Genomic DNA, 16566 nt, shown 5'->3' with positions numbered 1-16566 from the left:
GGTGCTATTTTTCTTCATCCGCGGACTTACACGTACTAGCCGTCGATGTTTGTTGAAAAGGTGTAAGATCGGTTCTGATTGGTCGAAAGTCAACAGAAAATGTCTGGACTTGGCTGCGATTGGCCAAGATACACAATTTGCATATGGTACGTCGAGTGCCCATTATATGGACATTAGATGACAATAGCTATTTGCATATTTCTTGGGGGGGGGGGACAAAGTCAGAGGTCAATGCTTTGTATTGTACGCCTACCGGTCGCACAACGGCAGTTTCATGACTGTTTTCTAAATTATAGAAATGGAATTTAACAATTACCAATGCGTGCAATTCGTGCTGATAAATTTTACTTCCGGGAGTAACCCTTGCAACCGATATCTCAACAGCCAAACAGGGGCCATACAAAAGGTTTTGTCTTTGTTACAGGTAAAAAAAAATAAAAAAAAATTGCCTGCTCCAAATTAGTTTTTAGTTTCTTTTACACGGTTCTTAAATAATCAGTCATGCAATTACAAATACGTTTTCTTTGAAGATATATTTGCGAATGTTTTCTTTACCCATACCATATCAAAATACATGTATCAAAGCCAAATGTTTTGTTTTGATTTATTATCAGAGCTCTTAGAGATGCTTAAATGTGAATGCCATTATTCAGCTTGGATCAAGTCATATTAATATTATTTATTTTTGGTTTTTGCTTTCATATCTTATTGTCTTTTGATTTGTTTGAATGCGTAATGTTTCTGTTTTAATTGATTGTTATCCCCGCGCCCGCGATCTTTGGCTACGTGTTTCTAGTATGGTACCACATACTGTAGTCTGTGAAATCGCGTTAGAATTGCTGACGGAGGGAGATGGGTACCAACCAGAGTGGAAAATTCTGACTCTTTCATGATTTTGTGCTCAGTTGACTGGGTGTACCATGGAGGAATTTCCTTTGATTTTCTACGATTTGGAGCTAATTTGAAGTATTTTCTTGAACAAGTTTACCAAGGAAGAAGAGATCAGTGTGAGAACTGTAAGTTCTGGACGAATCAGTCAAAAATAAGAATTCGGTTTTAACTTTTATTTTCATTTCAGATCATTTTGCCTTTTTTTGGCAAAATGATTGAACCATTTTTGGGCGACCGGCGATCGTGTAGTGTAGGGCCCGGTTCCTGTAAGGGAACAAAATCCACTTTAAAATGATTGGACATGGGCGACATTCTCAATAAACAGGTGTGTCATAGCATGGAGGATTCCTCCATGGTCATAGATAGAGGGTTTTGATTTTTGAGGGAATTTTTTGGGGGGGGGGGGGGGGACATGTCCCCCCCCCCCACTTTTTGGGGGGTGGGGGACACAATATCAAAATGTCCCCCCCCCCCCAAAATTTTTGAACTCGTTCCTCATTTACAGGGCCCTATTAGGCGAAGTAAAAAAAAAAACATGTTTAGCGTCCCCACCCGCTTCCTTTTTAGAGGCCGCCTCTTTTTTTTTTTTTTTTTTTTAAAAAGACAAAAATTGATAAATTTTAACGATCTCTGACGAAAGAAATCGTATTTTTAGACTTTTATACCGTGTATAAAGCTGTGGAAATAGTCAATGAGTCCAAGTGGCGGCCATTTTGAAAAAAGCTGGTAATTGCCTCCTGAAGATAGCACCACAGATCATTTAGAATCCAACATTTTTCAGGGCTCTTAAGCGGGCCCCAAACCCCATGCCTGTAGCTCAGAATTCTGGTACTAAGTGGTAGCTGATTCAATGACTCCAACCTCGAAAACGATGTTCAAATAAGTATCTTATGCCTTTAACTGAGAAAATTATGTTTATAAAGTATTATCTTTTGCTAAGATAATTATTGGTTAAAGTGGTAAGAAATTGCCTCGGATCACACCACAGAGCATCGAGAATCCAATTTTTTCGGGGCCCTCTTAAGCGCCCCGAACCTCACACCTATAACTCAGGATACCGATAGCTGATTCAATGACTCCAACTTTGAAAACGATGTTCAAATAATTATCTTTTTCTAAGAAAATATTAGTTAAAGCATGGAGGAAAGTGGTAAGAAATTGCTTCAGATCAAACCACAGAGCATCTAGAATCCAATTTTTTTCGAACCCCACGCCGTAAGGACTTCGCGCTTCGTGCTCGAATCACTTCTGATCAAGGTATTTTCCCCCCCCCCCCACTTTTGGGAAGCAATTGACGCCCATGTGCTACATTATGTGTAGTTGGGGCATTTACAGTGATGATGCGTATACTTTGTCCGTATAAAGCTCCAGTTAAGCAGCCATGGAAAAGCAACATAAAGCTGCACTACGCACAAACCGCGTAGCTCTGGTACAAGACATGGACCTGGTTTATGTGTTCGATGGACTCGTTGAGAGGAACATCTTCGAACCTGCTGACTACGAAGACTTTAAGGTATGTAGGCATTGAGTTAAGTTTCCAATAATAACACCACTCAAAATATAAAGCGGAGTTGGTGTCCAAAGACTATGGTGCATTTCGGCCTCAAGATTATGGTGCATTTTGGCTTCAAGATTTTTGACCTAATGGATCTTGTTGACAAGACTTGCATGTTTTTGCTTTTACAAAAGTGTAATAGGGTTTCTAGCCAAATTTCCCTTGTGGGTTTCAAGTCCATGCCCTGAATTTAAAATCTTACCATCTTGTTACTTTTAAATATATTCCTCTCTGGAAAAAAAAAGTTATGGACAATGAAATTGAAGGTGACTGTTTGATTTAGGCGGATGGGAAAGCGAGCCGCAAGATCAACCAGAGATTCCTGAATGCCTTGGAGAGACGCGGTCCCAAGGCCTTCCGGGCCTTTGTGGATTCCCTGAGGGAGCACAACCATGGGGCACTGGCCAACAAGCTGCAACAAGCCTTGGCAACACAGAATCCAGAACAGATGGAGTCCAGGCCGGGGAGGGTCGAGGACAGCCCGACAGGCGCCATCTCGGGACCCCAGGGGGATTCCCAGCTGGAGATTGATGCTGAACCTACTACATTAGTCATGGCATCGCCAACAGGTAAACACTAACTCAAGACTTAACTGCCGGAAAATCCATTGCCTTAACCCTAGATTGTAACGAGTCACTGAATTGTGTGACTCGAGTTGAGTTGAGTCATTTTAAGGGAGTGATTCCAGTCGAGTCAAGTCAAGTCAATAAGCCAAGAAGGTCGAGCCAAGTCGAGTCGAGTCAAGTCGTGTCGAGTCCAATCGGGTCACAGTGTATGGTCGAGTCAAATTTATGCTCGAGTCATTTGAGATGCTGATAAATTACGGAATAAAACATGTAAATATATTACAAAGTGGAAGAAGGGATACAAGGCACCAATGTATTATAAAGACCCAAAGACTCAAAATATGCTGCATGGTACCCAACAGACAGCTTTCGGTGGTTGTTTCTTTCAAAGATCTACGTAACAGTTAACAAGAAGTGAAATTCGTTTTTTTCTCTGGTTTGGCTTCGCGTGTTGAATCATTTTTACGCTTACATGTACATCAAAACCAGCTTGCAGCATATGAAATTGTTTCTGATTATACAAATATATTTAATTGTTTTTGGGAAGCAGGACATGTATTTAGCCGAAGTTCCATCAATTAGGGCTTATGATAAGACAAGATAAGTTTGTGGTAGCACCATGTGAATAAATTTCTTTTCTGAGTATGTGTGGTTCTGAAAAGAACCGGAGGTACTCAACGTTTCGAACAGTATGCTCTGCTCGTCGTCAGGAGAATGAGGGATTCCAACAATGATGCGATGTTATAAGGATGGGTGCGGTGAGGCATGAGAAAGATACAAACTGGTGAAGCTCGAAACCGGTGATCACTGGAGCGTGTCAGTACACAGTGAGGGGGCAAAGGGGAAGGAGCTCAGGGTATAGGTGACCCATAGGCGAGAACTGAACTTAAATTGTCCTAGGTATAGGAGACCCATCGGACTTGGACTTGAGGATGGAGCAGAGGATGGGGCCTGACGACGGGCAGAGCTTACTGTTCGAAACGTTGAGTCCTTCCGGTTCTTTTCAGAGCCACACATACTCAGAAAAGAGATTTATTCACATGGTGCTACCGCAAACTTATCTTGTCTTAGTATCTTTCCACCATGCAAACCTTCAAATCTCATAGGGCTTATGATATCGCCAAAGCCAATGCTGAAACCATAGAGCAAGGAACAGCGAATTAGGAAATGCAGTTAAAATCTGGTTCTAGGATAGTAGTTTGTGGCATTTTTGCTGATAAAAAATTTAGGGTCGCGGCCTTAAAAGTAGGGTAGGTGGGGTAGCCGGAAGCAGTTTGTTTCCCACCAAGAAAAAGTAGGGGGGGGGGAAATGATCCTATGGTCCAGCCCCATTCCCCCTTTGTAAAAAAGTGGGGGGTGGGGGCAGAGGGGTGGGGAGTGTTTAGACACAGTCTGCTCGTAATGTGGCTCTTCTAATGAAGTGTTTTGGAGGAGAGAAAGGGTAAAGTCGGAATCCCTCTTGTCTTTCTTTGGACAGAGGAATCACAGGAAGTTCCCTGGCCAGGGAACAGTTCTGCAGATCTGACCCAAAAGAAGATGCGGATTTCACCCCCGCCTCCTGCTGTCCAAGATGCTTCTGATGTCGATGGCGTAAGTTTTATTTGTCTGTCTGTCTCTCTGTCTGTGTGTGTATTTAGGTCCATCCATTCCAGTAGCTCTCAGAGATGTTTTGAGCTGGCTTGTATTAGCCTAGGTTTGCAATGAGGGGTTGACCAGAAGGCGTACTTACTCCTGTGGTGTTGAAATTCACATCGTCGGAGACAAGATGGTTCGAAGTTATGTTTCCGTTGTCGAAGTCCCAGTTGTTGTGCTGCGCGATGGATTTCAGCAGATCATTTGAATCATCGGCTTTCTTGCGTTGGGAAGCTGTCTGGTTTTTGCGATTGATGATTGATGAAATCGTCACTGACTTTGGTTGCAGTGTTTCACTGAGTGAAGGGATCTTTGCAGGAATGGTTTCCGCATTGTCAGAAGTGTTGTTGGTTCCAACATGAAGAATTATGTCAGAAACATTGTGAAGTGGAAACATCACCCCAAGGAACGCATGACCTCAGTGGCGTATGACGTAACCACTTCTACAACGTATTGCTGCACACTTATGAGACACCGCAGCTTTGGCCATAACATTGTGGCAAGAAAAATGTAAGATTTTGAATGACTTTTTGAAAAACAAATATTGATATATTTTCAGGTCTATCAGATGAAGTCAAAACCGCGAGGAATAGCAATCATCATTAACAACAAAAACTTTGAGAAAATGCCGACAAGGAATGGGACTGACATTGATGGCAGGAACCTGAAGCACGTGTTTGAAGAGCTGGGCTTCATGACTGAGTATAGGAAAAACCAGACCAGGAAGGTAAGACATAGTCCCCCCCCCACAAATTTGTATGGATTAATCCAGCAACAACAAGCAGAAGTTATTAATTAGGTCATACCATTCTGCATGTAGGGTGTACAGGTACCACCCGATGTTTCTTTAAAACACAGACACTATTTTTATGAATATTTTTTTTTCTATTTTTGGTTTCAGCAAATGCAGCAGATTTTGAACCAAGCTGCGAGCCGCAACCATGAAAGATTTCACTGTTTCATCCTGGCCATCCTTAGCCATGGTGAAGAGGGCGCCATATACAGCACAGACGAGAGAATCGTCAAGATTGAGGACATCACGTCTTACTTTGAGGGAGGCCGGTGCCCGACGCTGGCAGGCAAACCAAAGCTCTTCTTCCTCCAAGCTTGTCGAGGGGGTGAGTGTGTTTTCTTTTCATTCTTTTCAAGTACAATTATTGAAATAAATACTTAATACAGTTTTTACCCATTCCTATTGGTTGGGAGCCCGTCACGTTGCCGGTCTTAAATGGATGATAAAGACATGGCTGGCTTGTCTCTTTTTCAGTGTCACATGAAATTTGGACTCCCATTTATCCGGTGCGTTTTAACGTTTCATTGGTTGAACGTTCACATTCTTCACGTATGCATGCGCAATGTACTACCAGTGAATCAGTATTTCATGGGCCGAAATTCACACTACACCAGCCCAGCTGCGTTTTGCGCGACATCGCGCAGTACGCACAAAATCTTAACGAAAACAAGTGCTGCTTTGGTTGACTTGCCAAAACAGCTAAACAAAATTCTTGGGTCATAGGCATCAATACAGTATCACCTAAACAAAACATTTTGTAAATACAGGCGATTCTCGTTAGTACACACTCTGTTAATACAAAATGCTGGTTATAACAAACATAAAGCCTTAGTCCCGACTGTGCATTTATGTGCACAATGAATGGGACTGGTGTTCCTCTTAATACAAAATTCTGATATAACAAACAATTTGGCTAGGTCCGAACGAGTTTGTATTAACGAGACTCGACTGTAAACACTCCATTTGGCCAAGTTAATGTTAAACGAGTGGTGTCATCTTATGGGACTTTGGGAAAAACCCACCAGCTTGAGAAAAAACCAATCTCCTTATAAGGTAATGAGTTGTGGAGGGACATTCCTTATTAAAGTCAGAGGGGTGTTTCAAAAAACATGAATTAAAATTGTTGAACAAAATGGTTGGCAACGTCTAGTTTTTGACTTGTTTTGATTTTTGGAGACCGAAGAGTTTTTTTTTTGGGACCGAAAAGGTATTTATGAATGGGAATAAATATGTGGTCGGTCGGTATTAAACACTCTGTTGAAGACCGGTGGGAGTCTGAATGGGTGAAAAATTACCCGAGGCGAATCCAGACTTCCACCGGTCTTTAATAAACAGAGTGTTATAATACCTCCCAAACACACATTTATTCCCTTAATAACAAAACTTTCCTGGGCTGGCGTTTGAAGATTTTTTTTCCCCAGTGACGGATATCTCAAAACATTGATCCAAATAATTAAAAAAACAAAACCAACACTTTTTCAGTCAATTCTAATATCTTATGTCTCATCTGTGAAAGTTTCAATCCAATACAAGCAGAATTTACAAAGTTACAGAGTAAGAAAGAGCAAAAACAAAATCACAAAATTTTGGGTTTACACGGGCGATACTGAGAAGAGCTCTGCATGGCTCGTGTTTGCCAAGAAGCCAAACAAAATCTTAACGAAAACAAGAGCTGCTTTGGTTGACTTGCCGAAACAGCTAAACAAAATTCTTGCGTAATAGGCATCAATACAATATCACCTAAACAAAACATTTTGTAAATAAACACTCCATTTGGCCCAGTTAAGTTCATGTTAAACGAGTGGTGTCATGTTATGGGACTTTGGGAAAAACCCACCAGCTTGAGAAAAAAATGGCCGCCTCCCAGTTGAAAAACTTGGCCAATGCTTACATGATCATAAATGAAGTAAGACTCACGAACATAAATGTATGTGATTAACAGAGAGCAAGGACAGAGGCCACGAAGCAACAGATTCCAAGGCGGTTGCCCCAGGCTACGCTTATGGCACTCAAGACTCGGTAGCACCGATATCCGATGAGGAGCTGGTCCAGCGGATGCTGGAACAACAATTGCAGGACGACACGGATGCCCCCACTGCCAACAGATCCAAACTGCCCAGCCACAGTGACATGCTGCTTGCATTCGCCACGGTGCCAGGTAGGTTTTGCATTGCTGACTGGTGTGCACATGGGTCATTCTATAAATTTAGGGTCCAAAGTGTGACATTTTACCCGTCCCTGTTACCTTGGTACTTTGTAATTTGCCATTCAAGCATCATTAAAAGTTACTTAAAATGATTGTTTATTTGATGGGTAGGTAGTTTGCTATTCATAATCACTCTTGGAGGATGACTGCATTAAGGAGTGCATCAGAATTATACAGTCATAGATGTCAGATATAACAGGGACGGGAAAAAAAGTGGACCCCAAATTTATAGAATGACCCACATGCCAATTAAGGTTCCCACAGTCACGGAAAATCCTTGTCCAGAGATGCATTGATTACTTTAGTGCATGCTTTCATAACCAGTCGCCTTGATGATTGCAACGGCCTATATTATGGCTTACCAAATCCACAATTAGTTAAGCTTCAACGGGTTCAGAATGCTGCAGCAAGGCTTGTTTGTGGCAAACCATCGTGGAACCATGTTACTCCTCTACTTTATCAGTTACATTGGTCGCCTATACAATCTCGTATACACTTTAAAATCCTTTTGTTGACCTTCAAGGCTCTTCATGATCTTGCTCCCAGATACATTATACATTATAGATATTTTGAAAGTTAAGGTCCATTCCAAGTATTCCCTGCGATCCACTGGACGGTTGCTTTAAGATTATCCATCTGGGAGAATGCAAAAGACTATGGGGGATCGTGCATTTGCACAAGCCGCTCCCAGCTTGTGTCAACTGGAAGGCTGAAAGGGAAGTCAGGGGCAGATCCAAGGGGGGGGGGGGCCCCCCTTTTCCAGAAGAGCCAGATATAGAGAGGGAGAGAGACTCAAAAAGAGAGGGGGAAAAAAAGAGGGAGAGACGCAATTCATAGGACAGTTCACATCAAACTGTAGCCCGTTAAGCCTTAGTAGTTGCACAAAGTTGAACAAAGTGACTGGACCAAGAACTGCGACGAGACAGCGCACGCGTGACGAGACGGAGGGCACGCGTGACGAGACGGAGGGCAGCGACGCGCGAAAGGAGACCAATGCTGTATATAGAATATGCTGTAGATTACAGGAAAAAGCACCCAGACTCCTCTATCTAGCAGGGCGGGCAAGCACGCCTTGAACATTTGGAAAAGGGCACTTACACATCCTTGGCGAAATGTAGACACGTTTTTCTCCGCACACTTGGCCTCTGTAAAATCAAAAAAGGGGGTGGGGGTCTGGTTCCCTCTGCCCATGGGGGCGCTGTTCAAAATCAACGATTGGGCACAATATATGGTGCTTTTAATGAGTCGCATTCAAAAAATGCACCTGTAACGGCTGATGAAAGCAAAAAGGGCACTATGACATTTTTACAGGGCACTTTTTTCGGGAAGAAAGGACACTTTTTTGGACAAAAAGGGCACTTGTTCAGGAAAAAAAGGGCACTCTTGACAAATAATGGGGGTAAGCGCTGGTGAGAAAGGGCATTTGAATGGAAAAGGGCAGTCTTTTTCAAAATATTGGGGGGGGGGGGTGTAAATAAGGGAATAAATGTGTGCTTCGGAGGTTTTTATCACTCTGTTTAAGACTTAATAAGACCACTTAGAGTCTGGGTGCTGATAATTACCCGAGCCGGAGGCGAGGGTAATTATCAGCACCCAGACTCTAAGTGGTCTTAAACAGAGTGATAAATACCGACGGAGCACATATTTATTCCCATTCATAAATACCTTTTCGGTAAAAAAAAATCATATAATTCGTTCAAACATCCCGATTTTGTTCAACAAATCCACTTTATGCTTTTTGAAACATCCCTCTTGCAAAATAATGGAGTGTTCAGCTGGCGAGTAAGATGTAAACAACCCTTTTATGGAGATTGACGCGCGCGTATCATGCTCTGCGCGATGTCGCGCAGAACGCACCTGGCGCGTTGCGTTTTGAATTTAGAACTACAAAATTCTGACTCCCTGGTAGTGTTGCGCATGCCTACGTGAGGATTGTGAACGTTCAACCAATGAAACGGTAAGAGGCACTGGATTTTTAGGAGTCCACATTTTATTGTGACACTGGAAAAGTGTTTAAGACCAGCTAGCCATGTCTTTATCATCCGTTTAAGACCGGCCACGTGAGGGGCTCTCGACCAATAGGAATGCGTAAACTGTCTTAGGTATTTATGAATACCTGTTTAAATACTTGTTCAAACTGCCATTGGACTTGTTTCCAACAGGCTTTGTGTCATGGCGTCACGGGAAGCGTGGTGCCTGGTTTGTGCAGGCGCTGTCGGAGGTCTTTCTGGAGCACGCACACGCAAAGGACCTGATGTCAATGATGATTATGGTGGGTTGTTTTGAATTTGAAATTGGAGGGCTGATCCCAATGTGACACATTCATATTGTTTATTAGAAGCGAAAAAAAGATGGTGAGGAGCAGAAATTTTTACCACTGAAAAGCTGTAGCATATCCAGGTGTTAGGGCCAGGGGATGGAGGGCACACAATGGGATAGTTTTCTGAATAGGTGGCAAAAAGTTTCTATTAATAAATACCTTGGAGAGTTGATGGTTTCTGATTGGTCGCGACTCGATCACTTGGGGGGGGGGGGGAGGGAATTTAAAGTGATATCGTCTCGGTCCATTAACAGCGGTCACCCCCAAACCCGGTCATGATTATCATGCAGTGAAGACCGGGTCCTCACACTGTTATTCCCTTATTAAAATATTTGCAAAAAATATGGTGGGGGTATTATTACCAGAAGCGGTTGGGTGCTAACACTTTCAGTTTCGGGTAAAAGAAAGAGGGAAAATGCAACTGGGGGTGCATTGGTGATCAAGGGCAAAACCCAATATTGACCCAATATTTTCTCCCTATGTCTCCAAAAACCACAGGTCAACGACAAGGTGGCCTGCGCTTTTGAGTCTTCCTCGGGACGCTATAAGCAGATCCCGGCCCCCGTGACGATGCTGCGAAAGAAACTCTACTTCAACCCTGGACGTTAGGAGAGAAAACTTAAAAGACACACATTTTATGTACCTTTCTTTTTTTTTTTTTTTTTTTAGAGTCGGCCATGATAAATTGAAAACGAGGTTTTCAATGCATTTTTGGAACTTGCGAATAAAAATGAAAGTACTGAAATAATAATAATAATAATACTCAGAAACTTATATAGTGCCTTCCATTTAAAAATCACAAAGCGCTGTATTAAAGATAAAATTAAAGTATACAAATGTATCAAGATAAAACCAAGTTATAAATATCAAAATGAGACCTCAGCGTTTTGACACAATTACGTATTATTAATCTTAACCTTCAGCAATTTTGAATTTACTGCCGCCATGTCCAGATGTTTTCCTGCAAAAATAAACACAGAAAAACTCAAACTTTAAAAAGTAAGAATGTACACACGTCAATCAACGAGTCAGTCAGAATTACTTGTACATGATGAACAACACTGGAGAGAGGTTTTATTTCCCCCTCACATAAGCAGCTGATAATTTTACTCGTTTAATTTTACTCTATTGGCAGTTTAACCATTTTCACAAATCATCTAATTTAAGTCTAATTTATTTTTGTACTTTTTGAAAATTTATTGAAATAAAAGAATGTATATGTGAAATAAATTATATAATTAGTAATAAAAGTAAAGCTTATGTTTTAGTGTCCCATTCTCCATTGGCTTTGGGATTTGTGTACATGTTAATATGATTCAGTTACAGCAGTTGTGACACTACCACTTCTTCCAGTGCAGTATAATCTTGTCGCATAAATTACATGAATGGATACATGGTGATGAAGGGATACTTTTATTAATATAATAATGTATCTGAAGTGGAAATTGTGTGGTTTAGGACCCTGTTCCATATATGAGAACAAAAAAGACATGATTATGTTTTGGGACTTTACCTAAATAGTTGCCGTCAGGAAAAAAAACCCTAAATATTTTTTAAGTTTGCTAAATTACCATGTTGAATATCAGCTGGCTTAATTTTGAAGAACGAGAGCAGGGTTTTTATTTATGAGGAAAATTATCGGGTAAAATGATATGACAGCGCCTGAACTGCTGTAACTTGCACGTCTGTAAGTGCTAAAACAGGTCAGAAAGTAGTAGTTTGGAAATTAAATAAAAAACCTAGAATTAATCTAAATAAAAACGACTGCTTGGGGCGGCAAAAGTCATTTTGGAAAATATGACAGTCATTTACAAAAGTCGCTTTTGAACGGGGAACATAGAAGTAAAAAAAGGGAGGTGTCCTAAGCTACTACACGATTACCAATGAAGTGATAATATATTTAACATTACAAAATAATAAACAAGTAAATTATAAACAACAATAAACAACAATAAACATCATCCGCACAAAAAAAACCAAAAAAAACTTTTGATTTATGTAAATGTGATACTCATACCAGCAGTTTTTCCACCGACACTGAAGTCAAACAGTCTTTCTTGGGCATCTTATTCCCGACTGCATCTGTATCACTCTCACTGCAGACAATAGTGTCCATGTATATTTTTGGCATAAGTTATATCAGGTATGGGTATAATTGAAATATTAAGGGTATAGTAAAAAATAAGTTCTCGAGATATGAGGAACTTGTCCTCCGTCTGGCAAGCAAAGAGCTATGGGCACGATGTTAACAGTCGCATCTCTACAAATATTGTGACGTCTAGAAAAAGGTTTTTTTTGGTATTCCAATGTTCCCCTAAAAAGCACCCTCCCCTGATGAAAGAAACAATTTCTGCACACAGTGCAATCTGTGTAAAAAAAAAAAAGGAAGAAGAGCAAACCCAAAACCTTAAAACAAAAAATACCTCAACTAAAAAGTATGCTTTGCTTTCGAAATAACTGTCCCACATATTTGAGCAACTAAAAAAAACCCGTCCCAGGCCTGTGCCCCCTCCCCCATGCGCGCGTCACGCGTCTGGGTAACCTGCCTTCACTATTAATATTAAAAGGTTACTGATTGGTTGGAATTTTGCTACCCATTTAGGGTAGTTAAAAGCGAGAAATAAAGAAAGAAGAAATCATAAGATATTCCGGACAATTAAGTTGGAAAAGGCCGCGAAAGGCTACCCTGATCCTTGCTGCCACTCTCCTTTGTTAACTGTTGGTTATTTCAACCAATGATTGGTTATGTCAACCAATCAGTTTTTAGACTTTTTTTTCAGTAGACTGTTCCCTTATCCCCTGATCTTAATGGACCGATCCAGTAAGCTCCGCCCACTGCGCACGTGGGCAAATTAACACGTGCTCCTCTCCAATGCCACGCTGCATTTTCTTCCGCGCGCATCATACGCACAAGCACGCATGTCGGACTTTTGTGCGCGCATGTCGGACATAAGTCACGGCTGTGATTGGTCAGAACACCATGGGGCGGTGCTTACTGGATCGGTCCATTCACCCACTCTCCAACCCTACATGTTTGTCTGTCCCGTACATGTTTGTTTCTTGTCCCTGTGCCATTTACCTCTGGAAAAGGCCTTGCTAAAGCTGAAATATCAGGCCACTTTTATTTTGTTAGTGAGAATTATTTCAGTTACATTTATTATGATTACTTTTACTATATTAGCATTTGGGAACACGGCAATTTTATAAAAAAAATCGCAAAATGTTCGGAGTTTGTGCGATTTTTTTTTTTTTTATCTCTAAGCAACTTGTATTAAATTGAAATTCTCTGAAGTGTGAACTTTATTGCATGAGGAGCTCGTGTTAGATATGAGATGGGAGAATGCCTGATGAACAACCGTAAGCGATATGAATTTTATTTTTGTTATTTTATTTTTTTTCCCCACTTTGTTTTCATTTTGACATTCTCTTTTGTTTACTGTTCTTGTCTGTGACTTTGATTTGTTTTGGTTTTCGTTCTTAGTTTTGTCTTTTGATTTTTTTGAATGTGTAATGTTTCTACTTTTATTTTAATCCCCCCCTCCTTTGCTACCCGCTTACCCCGCCTCCAATCGGAAAAAAAAATCACTGATAAAGCGAAACAGCGACCTCTAGCGCTGAAACGGAACTAGGGCGTAGGGATAGTATGGTACCACATGATGTAGTCTGTGATTTGGCGTTGAAATCGGTGAGGGAGCTGGGTACTCCTAGAACTATGAGGCTCCACGTAGTGGAGCCTCATAGGTTCAGAAGCCCGCAAAATTGTTGTCAGCACAAAACACTAATTAAGTACAAAAACGTCCATCCCAAGCAGGCCGTTTTCCACAGAACCGCTGCACAGTTTGCCCCTAAACTCCATACAATACCTCATGACATACTCACGTTATGTGCACCCAACAAACATCGGTGGATTCTGTCTGTTTTTCGGCAAAAATGATGAAAAATATGCCCTTTCTGCACTGAGCCAACCTAACACTTGAAACGAGCACGCGTGCAGAATGATCGCAGTTATTTTCGGTTCGATCGCTCGGAGCGCGCCGCGGGGGGTATGGTGTAGGAGCGGAACGATAGTATGCACATGCGTACAAGTGCAAGTACGTACCCCCCGCGGCGCGCTCCGAGCGATCGAACCGAAAATAACTGCGATCATTCTGCACGCGTGCTCGTTTCAAGTGTTAGGTTGGCACAGTGCAGAAAGGGCATATTTTTCATCATTTTTGCCGAAAAAAAGACAGAATCCACCGATGTTTGTTGGGTGCACATAACGTGAGTATGTCATGAGGTATTGTATGGAGTTTAGGGGCAAACTGTGCAGCGGTTCTGTGGAAAACGGCCTGCTTGGGATGGACGTTTTTGTACTTAATTAGTGTTTTGTGCTGACAACAATTTTGCGGGCTTCTGAACCTATGAGGCTCCACTACGTGGAGCCTCATAGTTCTAGGAGTAGGAGCTGGGTGGGTACCACTGTCACCGAAATGAGGCAAGTCAGTGGGGGAAATTCCAGGCATTTTGTGATCGACTGGGAGTTTTCTTCGATTTTGACTGAACTAAAGTAAAGTATTTTCTTAAACAACGCTACGAAGAAGGAAGAGATTAGTGTGAGAACTGTAAGTGCTAGACGAGTCAGTCAAACAAAAGAACACGGGTATAAACGTTCGGTTTATTTTCAGATTTAATTTTAGGCAAAACCATTTTTTTCCCTGGACCCTGCTGTTGCGATTTCGCGTCACGCGTCGTTTCATGACTTTCAGTTTTACTTACCACTGCCCTACGAGTAAAGCATGTACAGACTTGCCAAACTAAACTCTAGCAAAGAATGTAGTATCAGGACACCACTTCTTTGGTTGAGTCCAAAGTCTATGGAGAGTAGTGCACGATTTACAAAGTACTATTTTCTAGTAACAGTAACAAAATTGAATTTTGAAATGTTTCTCTAAATATGGAGGGTGGGGTGGGTTGGTGGGAGGGGTTGTCGGTTGTGGGCCCCCACTTTTTCCATGGGGGGAGGGGAGGAAAAATTCGGCTGTCCGATCACCACTTTTTTCAAATAATTTTCTAGTGCCAAAAGTTACCTCTTTTATAGCTGGAGTTACCCAGCCCTGGGTTTTATCATTGGGTTGTCTATTACGGCTGGAGCGAATTTTTCTCGTAACTTGTGGTATAGGCAAAATTTTTTGGAAAATGTTCAATTTTGTCCCCGTTACACACTAATTGCAACTGCAACTCACCCCAAACTTGCCTGGAATAACCATTACACAGGTCCTTGAAGTAAAAAACGATCCACGATGAAGATTCAGCCTACAATTGCAGTGAAAACAGGAGGAATAACCGCTAACTTGACAACCTTGCTGGATTGGCCAGGACTGCAATTGGTTTGTGCACAAAAAAAATTGTTTACAATGAATGGCGGTCGATTAACAGGCACAGAGAGCGATCGCTGTCAACTACTCGGTTTTGCCGGCTGCGCTGGCTGTTGGCGCATGACGTCACGCGGAAGCGTATGACCCGATGACTGTTTCATGCACTAATATAAGGTTTACCACTCGCATCACAGCTTTGGTACTGGAACCGCAACCAATAGTGCATGAAACAGTCATCGGGTGTTACGCTTCCGCGTGACGTCATGCGCCAACAGCCAGCGCAGCCGGCAAAACCGAGTAGTTGACAGCGATCGCTCTCTGTGCCTGTTAATCGACCGCCATTCATTGTACACAATTTTTTTTGTGCACAAACCAATTGCGGTCCTGGCCAATCCAGCAAGGTTGTCAAGTTAGCGGTTATTCCTCCTGTTTTCACTGCAATTGTAGGCTGAATCTTCATCGTGGATCGTTTTTTACTTCAAGGACCTGTGTAATGGTTATTCCAGGCAAGTTTGGGGTGAGTTGCAGTTGCAATTAGTGTGTAACGGGGACAAAATTGAACATTTTCCAAAAAATTTTGCCTATACTACAAGTTACGAGAAAAATTCGCTCCAGCCCTAATAGACAACCCAATGATAAAACTCAGGGCTGGGCAACTCCAGCTACCTCTTTTATGGTTATTCCCTCCACTTTCCCTCCTCTACTCTCACCCCCTCCTTTCCTTAATTTCTATTTATCAATCAGTCACTCACTTCATCGAGATTCGAACCTCGGACGCTTGCTTGATACACGAGTCTCTTAACCGCTGGGCCGCGCACGATCGCTGTTGCAATGATTAATCTTTGGACGTATTTGAAGTATCCATTGAAATAAACTAAATATTCATGAGAAAATAAATATTCATAATGACGTATTGCACTATCATTGGCCGGCTCATGCGACGTCTCATGCGACGTCATGGTTATCGATGTCATGCGTACAACGTACCGCTGTTCCAGACACTTCAATCAGTTTCGACCGGCTGCTTCAACTCAGATCTGCACTACATGTGCATGCAAAATGTGCTCCAAAAACACATTTTTACCAATTTTTTTTCGCATGTCCACTCTTTCCTGGATTCCTCTTGGTTGAAATCACAAGGTGAGGTGAAAATTTGGATGTTTGGCGGCAGGTAAGTGGTGATCGGTTGGCCAAATTTTCCCGGAGGGGAAATGGCCCCACCCTTGGTAAGTCAGTGTCCCACAAA

At 41.9% G+C, this 16566-nt stretch overlaps 1 protein-coding gene across 1 annotated transcript; it reads left to right on the top strand.

Moving 5' to 3' along the window:
- The first annotated feature begins 851 nt into the window (after window positions 1-851).
- LOC119742942 (caspase-3-like) lies at window positions 852-11248 on the top strand. Its single transcript, XM_038219214.1, has 9 exons — window positions 852-1016; window positions 2263-2404; window positions 2730-3015; window positions 4490-4602; window positions 5204-5371; window positions 5546-5762; window positions 7380-7595; window positions 9806-9915; window positions 10462-11248. The coding sequence occupies exons 2-9, from the start codon at window positions 2273-2275 to the stop codon at window positions 10570-10572; spliced, it is 1353 nt and encodes a 450-aa protein (XP_038075142.1). The 5' UTR covers window positions 852-1016; window positions 2263-2272; the 3' UTR covers window positions 10573-11248.
- The last annotated feature ends 5318 nt before the right edge of the window (window positions 11249-16566 follow it).

The sequence above is a fragment of the Patiria miniata genome, unplaced genomic scaffold (assembly GCF_015706575.1).
Source record: "Patiria miniata isolate m_02_andy unplaced genomic scaffold, ASM1570657v1 HiC_scaffold_6, whole genome shotgun sequence".
NCBI lineage: Eukaryota > Metazoa > Echinodermata > Asteroidea > Valvatida > Asterinidae > Patiria > Patiria miniata.
Note: the sequence above shows the minus strand (reverse complement) of the source record. Positions and strands in the feature narration are given on the sequence as shown.

Coding starts and splice junctions, on each gene's coding strand:
- LOC119742942 (XM_038219214.1), top strand. CDS start 2,273: ATGGAAAAGCAACATAAAGCTGCACTACGCACAAACCGCGTAGCTCTG. Junction 2,405..2,729: donor CTGACTACGAAGACTTTAAG/GTATGTAGGCAT, acceptor TGTTTGATTTAG/GCGGATGGGAAAGCGAGCCG. Junction 9,916..10,461: donor TGATGTCAATGATGATTATG/GTGGGTTGTTTT, acceptor CAAAAACCACAG/GTCAACGACAAGGTGGCCTG.